General features: G+C 42.3%; 1 protein-coding gene across 1 annotated transcript in view; it reads right to left on the bottom strand.

Moving 5' to 3' along the window:
- Positions 1–9,073, bottom strand: part of rasa3 (RAS p21 protein activator 3) — a 160,265-nt gene that overhangs the window by 41,305 nt on the left and 109,887 nt on the right. The window contains exon 4 of the mRNA XM_048597795.1: positions 8,469–8,563. Coding sequence (XP_048453752.1) covers positions 8,469–8,563 — 95 coding nt within the window. The remainder of the gene's footprint in view (positions 1–8,468; positions 8,564–9,073) is intronic.

Raw genomic sequence — 9,073 nt, 5'->3', positions numbered from 1 at the left:
GCAGCGCTCCCTCAGTACTGACCCTCCGACAGTGCAGCGCTCCCTCAGTACTGACCTTCCAACAGTGCAGCGCTCCCTCAGTACTGACCCTCTGACAGTGCAGCGCTCCCTCAGTACTGACCCTCTGACAGTGCAGCACTCCCTCAGTTCTGCACCTAACCCTAACCCTAACCCTAACCCTAACTCCCCCACCCCATCCTGGAAACCCTATGCAGCAAATTCTGTCGAAATTACTCAGGAAACTGAAAGTTCCGATGGGAAAGGCCCCAGTATCTACAGTCCTCCTAAAAATAAACTTGGTGAATTGAAAGGGTTTTGCTTTCACTATGTTAATAGCTACCCAGTAAAAGGTGAACAATTAACCTGACTCCTGGATAACTCTTAAGCTGACACCCCCTCACCCCCATCCCCTCAACCCCCATGTACTGCACACGTCCTCAACCACATTTCCCCCAAAGCCCTCCAATCCCTGATCCGACACCCGTCCTCCTCTATGGGACTTGACAGACCTCCCCACCCTGAGATCAGACACCTGCCTCACCCAACACCTATCTCCCCCATCCTGGTAGCCAACACCCCTCCCTACCTTTGGCAGCCTCTCTCCCCCCCATCACTGGAGCAGCTATCCACACGCCCCAACTTTGACAGTCACAAAAACCACACCTCCTCACTTCTTGCTGAGTATGACACTGCCTTCCACCCCTTCTTGCCAGACCTCATGACCCTATCCAACAGTACCCCATTATGTGCCTGCTTTGTGCTCTTGCATGACACCGTACCCACTTGGCACCCAAACCTCACACTTACCTTACGCACCTAACTTTTCACAGGAGCTGGCAAAGTGGCTTTGTGTGGAACTGGACATTTAAATTACAGAATACAGAAACTACTGCAAGGATAAGGTCATGTGGTTTGCCTTCCTCCAACTATTGTGCAAAATGAGGACACAATTGGATTTAAGGTACCTCTCAATGTCTGCAGGAGCCATGTTTGGAATTTCCTTGCAGAAATACAGTTCTTTCTTAACATAAAATAAATAGTGATGGAGTGGAAAACTACAACTACTGTTCCTTGGTAAATCCAGCATTTTCAGTCAAAATGAATCATATGTTGTACCGTATCGGTTGATCCAATATATGAGAAAACTCAATTCCCAGCTCCAAAAATCATGTTTTTGCAAATATTCAGTGAATAGATTAAACCCCCTTTCCTGTCACAACACACTTCTTTCTTAGTTTTCTCAGTGTTACACCCAACACTTATAAACCTTTCATTTACTGATACCTTATAACTGGACATGAGGGATCAAGCAGGCTACAAGGTATATTGTACAAAGATGCGTGAGAGTTTAAAACAGGCACATTCTTTCTGTTGGCTGCAGATGACATTTCAAATAGTGACTTGCCACGCTTGTGGTTAATTTTTATACTCAGCGTAAAAATAGACACTTACCTTTGGAGAGATTTTGGGGATTTAGAAGATCAACTAATAAGTCAACGTCTACAGGCGATCATGAGTCTAGGTGAAACTTTAATTAGACCAGAGCAGATAGTTTTGAAATGCATGTGATAAGGAGAGATTCTGAGCAAATTGGAAGTGTACAGCTCAGATTCACCAGAATGGTACCTGATGTCAGGGCATATTAATATGAAAAGCTGAAAATTGCAGATTATTTTTTAGAACAAGGTAAGGAAACCCAAAACTAGAGGGCATTGGTTTAAGGTGAGAGAGGAAAGATTTAAAAGGGACCTAAGGGGCAGCTTTTTCACACAGAGGGTGGTGCGTGTATGGAATGAGCTACCAGAGGAAGTACTGGAGGCTGGTACAATTACATACTTTAAAAGGCATCTGGATGGGTATATGAATAGGAAGGGTTTGGAGGGATAAGGGCCAAATGTTGGCAAATGGGACTAGATTAATTGAGGATATCTGGTCAGCATGGATGATTTAGACCAAAACGTCTGTTTCCATGCTGTACATCTCTATGATTCTATAACTAGGGAACCATAGAAAAGTTACAGCATGGAAACAGGCTATTCTGCCCACTGTGTTTCTGCTGGCTGAATTCACTATATGCCCATTCTAAATTTACTCTCCAGCACCTAATCCTTCGCCTTCCATGTTATGGTGCTTCAGGTGTAGATCCACTTTCATTCTAAATGTTCACAGTTTCCACCTCATCCAGACAGGACAGTGAATTCCAGACATCTACCATCTTGTGGGTGAAAAAAAAAAGATTTTCCTCATGTCCCTTCCAATCCTTCTAAAAATCACCTTAAATTTGTACCCTGGTAATTGTCTTGGGCTGGTCTCCCCTACCTACTCTATCCAAGCCCCACTACTTTGCACACCTCTATTAAGTCACCCCTCAGCCTCCTCTGTTCTAAGGAAAGCAACACTTGCCTGTCCAACCTTTCCGCATGGCTGCAATTTTCACACCTTAACAACACTCATGTAGGTCTCCTCTGTACTCTCTCTAAATCAATTATGTCCCCCTGTAATACGATGAGTAGAACTGTGCACAAAACTCCAGCGGTGATCTTACAAGTGTTTTATATTGATCGAGCATTACCCTGGCTCTTGCATTTAATACCTCCCTCAATGAAGCAATGCATCCCATACGTCTTCTTTACCAACTTACCTACCTGACCTACTACCTTCAGAGACTGGTAGACACACATAGAGTTATAGAGTCATAGAGCTGTACAGCATGGAAACAAACCCTTCGGTCCAACTATCCATGCCGACCAGATATCCTAAATTAATCTAGTCCCATTTGCCAGTATTTGGCCCATATCCCTATAAACCATTGCTATTCATGTACCCATCCAGATGCCTTTTAAATGTTGTAATTGTACCAGCCTCCACCACTTCCTCTGGCAGCTCTTTCCACACACATACCACCCTCTGCCTAAAAAAGTTGCCCTTTAGGTGCCTTTGAAATCTTTCCCCTCTCACATTAAACCTATGCCTCTCTAGTTTTGGACTCCACTACGCTGGGGAAAAGACCTTGGCTATTCACCCTATCTATGCCCTTCATGATTTTATAAATTTCTATAAGGTCACCCCTCAGTCTCCGATGCTCCAGGCACTCCCAGGTCTCTCACTTCCTCTACCTCTGTCAACACCCTTCTATTTATTGTGTATTCCCTAACTTTGATGGCCCTCTCCAAATGGAAATGCTTGCACTTCTCAAGATTTAATTCAATTTGCCACTTTTCTGCCCATTGAACTAAACCATTGACATCTCCCTGCAGTTAAAAGCCATTCTCTTCACAGTTAACTATACAGATAATATTTGTGATGTGCAGATTGCCCAATTATGCTTTGCACATTTAAGTCTAAATCATTCATAGATGCCACAAGCAGCACTGAACCCTGTAGATCACCACCAGTAACCATGTGCGAAGACATCCAATGACCACTGACCTTCATTTCATGTCACTGAGCTCATTCTGAATCCAAGTCACCACATTCCCGTGTGTCCCATGGGCATACTTTTTCTGACCAGTCTGCCATCTAGGATTTTGTCAAATGTCTCACTTAAATCCACGTAGTTGACATTTTTATCAATCCTCCTTGTTACTTCCTCAATAAATTCAAGTGGGACATGTTCTTCCATGAACAAAGCCATGCTGACTATCACTGATTAGTCCATGCCTTTCCAAGTAACATTAATGCTTTCCCTCAAGCTTGATTCTAGTAATTTGCCCACCACTGAGGTCAACTGACTGGCTAATAATTAGTTGGACTGTTTTTCACACCTTTTTGAACAAAGGTGCAATGTTTGTAGACATGCAATCCTCTGGTACCTCTCCTGTATCTAGTAATGATTGGAAAATGATCCTCAAAGCATTTTCTATATCCTCCCTGGCTTCCTTTGACAGCACAAAATAAAATTCACCTGACCTTAGTGATTTAAGGAGGTCAGTCTCTTCCTTTCTCATTTTGCTCATTTTATCCAATATTCCACACTGCTCCTGTTTAACCAGCACGTCAATACCACCCCTCAACTTTGTAAAGGCATAGACAAGGGACGCATGAAGATCTGTGCTGACCTATTCTACATCCATTCATAAGTTACCAGGTACATCCCTGATATGCCCAGCCCTCTCTCTAGTTACATTCTTGTTTTCAAAGTACTGACAAACCATCCTTAGATTTCCATTAATTTTACCTGACAATATGTGTTCTTATCCTTTTTTTGGCTTCATAATTTCCATTATCCCTTAGCCTCTGCATGTTCAATAATCTGCTAAGCTTCTTAAAATATCTTTTTTTGAGACTGTCATAAGCTCTATTTTTCTGCTTTATTTTGCCTGGTATGCTTCTGGATAACCACTGGCCTCTCGATTTCACCATACCACCCTTTTCCCTGGCAGGGACGTGCCTACACTGTGCCAGTAGAATCTCGCTTTTAAATGCCTCTCACTGACCACTGACTTTCCTTCAAGCAGTTGCAAGCAGTCCACCTTTGCCAGAACATCTCTCAGCTTTGTAAAGTTTGCCTTCCCCCAGTTAAGAAGTTTTACCCCGACTCTATCTTTGTCCCTTTCCATGATGATGCCAAATCTACCTGTGTTACCATCATGATCTCCAAAATAATCACCCACTGCTACTTCATCCACCTTCATTTCCTAAGACTAAATCTAGAACTGTGTTTCTTTTTGTTTGGCTTGTTATGTGCTGGCTGAAAAAGTTTTCTTGAATGCAGTTCATGAACTTTGTTCTCTCTGTGCCTTTCACACTGTTTGCATCCCAGTTAATATGTTGGAGGGCAGTGTCCCCAGTTATTATCTTCCTGTTGTTTTTGCATTCAGAAATTTGCCTACATTTGTTCTCTAAGGCAATAAAGAGTAAGGGATGATTTGAAAGAAATGTTTGAAGTGATGAAGGGATAGAACAGACTATACAGGAAGAAAACTTGTCAATGATTGAAGAGTCTAAAACTAAAGAAATAAAGAAAATTGGATTAAATGCAGAAGATTTAGGATTGGGAGCAAAAGTAATCTATTTACTCAGCACTTTGAGAGGCTGTGCAATTCACTATTCCAATAGTGAATGAAGTAGAGATCACATCAAAATTTCAGAGGAGGTTTGCTAGGTGGCTGAGGGAAAAGAGGTTAAAAGGATATGGGTACTGAGTGATCACTTAGGTTAAGAATATTACAAAAACAGATCTGAGGAAGGGTCACTCGACCCAAAACGTTAACTCTGATTTCTCTCCACAAATGCTACCAGACCTGCTGTGCTCTTCCAGCAATTTCTGTTTTTGTGTCTGATTTACAGCATCCGCAGTTCTTTGAGTTGTTATTTTGTTAAGAATACTATGTCGGCTAGGCCATTGATGAACTTCACAAGAAAGTAGAAGGAGATTCACCACCAGCTTCTGAAGGACAATTAGGTATGGACAATTAATGCTGGCCCACACAGCAACTCTCACATCCTAGAAAAGAATAGACTTATTAAAACTGCGTGAAGTGAAGAAAAGATGTGGAGTAAAGTGATACAAAATTGGAAATAAGTCCAGAAAGACACACACACACACACACACACACACACACACACACGAAGGAAAATAGAAGAATTGTGTGTGGTTACTCTGTGCACTCAGACCACATTCCAGAGTTTTGCACAGTGACCACGTGTTCAGAAAGATCTCCAGCATCTAACAGGACAGCGGAGGAAACGTTACATGTTTTGAAAGTTCTTTTGACCAAAATGACAATTGCTGCAATGAAAATGACCAGAAAAAAAGTAAATGGTAAAAAATGGCCCATTTGGAGCATCATTCAGATGTTGGACCCATTGTTTGGATTTTTACCTGTGGCAGTTTTAAGTTTGTTGAATCAAAAAATGTCTCTTCAAAATAATCACTGAAACGTTATGAGCTTTGTACATTTTTCTCATCCAAAGCATTAATTTTATGTAGAAGGTAATTTCACCCACAACCATTAGTCTTAACTCGACATGACACACTGGCCAACTGCCCAGCCACAACCAGCAAACCTGCCAGCTGGAGGAAGTCCAACTGTAAACACCTGTCAATGCTGAGGCTTAAATCCTGCCTTTCAGACCTGCAGGGTACTAGCCTTGGAGATGCCAGCTCACCTGATTGCTCTTACCTGCAACTTCACAACCTGATGACTGCCTTAAACTCACTTTGCACTCGGCAATGAAATTTATCCTGTCCCTACTGCCATTGTTGTTTCAGCCGAAAGGGGTCAAACTATGTAGGGTGGAAGTATGCATGTGTGGAACTAAAAGATCAGCCTGGTTAAGTTAGGGGGCAGGGGAACTGTTGCTGTGCTGTAAGACTCAATGTAGTTCTGAGCAATTCTGTAGTAATACTGACGGTGTGTTAATTCCACCGCCCCCATCATGAAGCAACTCTGGATTCGAATGCTAATCAGAGACAGAGCTGCAGTGTCAGAAGTGTAACTTTTTAATTTATTTGTCCCCATTAACTGAGGTTTCTCTTCAGAAACATCATTTCATAAATTGCTGTCATCAATGTTAGACTGCCAAGAAACAGGGATTACCAGATTAGATAGACAGGAATGGAAAACTGGTATATCTGTGTTTATTGAAGGAGTAGATGTCAAAAATAAACACTGCGTCACTCTTAACATCCAAAGTGCTGAAAACTGTAAAATGTGGCATTAACTTTTCAGGCGTTATCATCCATTAGGTCCCAAAGTGGAAGGCAGGAAGAAGGTTTACATTTCCAACTGAAAGTTCACGTTTTTCAATAAAGTCAACCTCAAGAGGTATTGTTTTGCCACACCAGAAGCAGGTGTTACCATGTTTATACGCAAAAATAAGGATTCTAACGCAACTTCACATTCCACAGTAATAGTGGCTCCTACTGCAGGAGACAGTGGCATCATGAGCTGCACTTGGGACAAACCAGTGACAGCCGTCAATATGAAGGCAAGTATCAAATATGGAGCCAGAAACAACAGGGGCACACCTCCAGATCTCACATTAAAGGCCCCAATCTTCTCCCCCAAACCCCTGTCTCCTCACCCCAAACCTCCCCGTGACACTTCCTCGAAACATCCAAAGATAGACACTCCAAATTTCTAGGCCATGATCTTTTCAAAATTTTGATGTAGATGTGGATATCACCAACAAAACCAGCATTTACTCATTACTACAGCACAGGAGGCCATTCAGTCCATCATGTCTCTCTGATACAACAATTCACTGAGAGCCAATCTCCAGCCTTTTGCTCCATAACCCTGCACATTGTTTCTTTGCAGATAACAGTCCAACTCCTTTTGAATGTTTCAATTAAACCTGATTAAGATTCTCAATTAAGATTCTAAATTAAGACTCTCTCTCTCTCTGCAATGTGACTCCTTTCCTATTGATGTAACAGCAGGATGGAAATATAGGCAGTTGTTTGTCACTCCAATTGAGAATTGCAATGTTTCAGATTTGTTGTGTAGTGTCAGCTGGTAGTGGAGAGCTCTTATGCCTCTGAGTTAAAAGATCGTAAGCTCAAATCTCAGTCTGTAAACTTGAGCAAATGCTTCATTTATAAGTGGCACTGGTGAGGCCACATCTGGAGTAGTGTGTGTAGCATTGGTCACCTTATTTAGGGAAGGATCTAAATGCATTGGAAGTAGTTCAGAAGAAGATTACCAAATTAATATCTGAAATGCGTGGGTAATCTTATGAGGAAAGGTTGTACATGCTAGGCTTATACCTGTCGGAGTTTAGAAGTGGAAGAGGAGACTTGATTGAAACATGCAAGATCCTATGGGCTTTTGACAGAGCAGAAATGGAGACAATGTTTCTTCTTCTGAATTACACACCACTGTTTAAAAATAAGAGATCAGCCATTGAAAACAGAGATGTAGCAACACTTAATTTCACAGAAGATTGAGAGACTTTGGACCACTCTTCCTGAAAAGGTGTTGGAAATAGAGTCGTTGAATATTTTGAAGATACATGTAGATAGATTCTGGGTGGAAGGTTAATAATGGCAGGGAGGTGTGTGGGTTTGGAGGTTGCAATCAGATTAACCAAGGTTTTCTTAAATTGAGGAGCAGATGGAGGGGCCAAATGGCTTACCCCTGATCCTAGGTTCATATTTCATATGATTCACAAATGCATGGCTGAGGGATTGCTGCACAGTCAAAGCTGTTGACATTCAGATGGCCTTAAACTGAGTCTCAGAAGACAAGAGTAGGGAAATTCTCCCTGGTGTCTGAGGCTAATATTTATCCTTCAATCCAACATCGCTAAAAGCAGGTGATCTTGTCATGATCACATTGCAGTTAGTGGGAGCTAGTTGTGTGCAAATTGGCTGCTGTGTTTCCAACATTAAAATGGCAACTGCATCTCAAAAAGTGCTTCATTAGCTGTAAAGCAATATGGGACGGCCTGAAGTTATGGAAGGTGCTGTAGAAAAGTGGGTCTTGTTACGGATCTGACATTTATTACCCAACTGAACTCACCTGAACTTCAGAGTCAGCATCCACGGGCTGAAGTGGGAACCAGGTATCTCGATTATGATACTTCTGAAGTTCCTCTTTTTTGATGGCAACTTTACCTGTAAAAATATAGAGGGAGGATGTGTATGGTTAATGATAACCCTCGTCAAAAATACTATATGAGTGCACAATCTGAATCCTGTTATTCTGTCTAATAACAACCCAAAATATGACAGAAAAGCTGGGAATTTACACAAGTTGGACAGCACAAGTGAATATAGAGATAGTGGGAACTGCCGATGCTAGAGAATCTGAGATAACAAGGTGTAGAGCTGGATGAACACAGCAGGCCAAGCAGCATCAGAGGAGCAGGAAGGCTGACGTTTCGGGCCTAGACCCTTCTTTAGAAATGGTGGAGGGGAAGGGGGTTCTGAAATAAATAGGGAAAGAGGGGGAGGCGGAAAAGAAGATGGATAGAGGAGAAGATAGGTGGACAGGAGACAGACAGGTCAAAGAGGCGGGGATGGAGCCAGCAAAGGTGAGTGTAGGTGGGGAGGTAGGGAGGAGATAGGTCAGTCCAGGGAGGACGGACAGGTCAAGGGGGCGGGATGAGGTTAGTAGGTAGGAGA

Source organism: Rhincodon typus, chromosome 6 (assembly GCF_021869965.1).
Source record: "Rhincodon typus isolate 14 chromosome 6, sRhiTyp1.1, whole genome shotgun sequence".
NCBI lineage: Eukaryota > Metazoa > Chordata > Chondrichthyes > Orectolobiformes > Rhincodontidae > Rhincodon > Rhincodon typus.
This window is presented reverse-complemented; position numbering and strand designations above follow the sequence as displayed.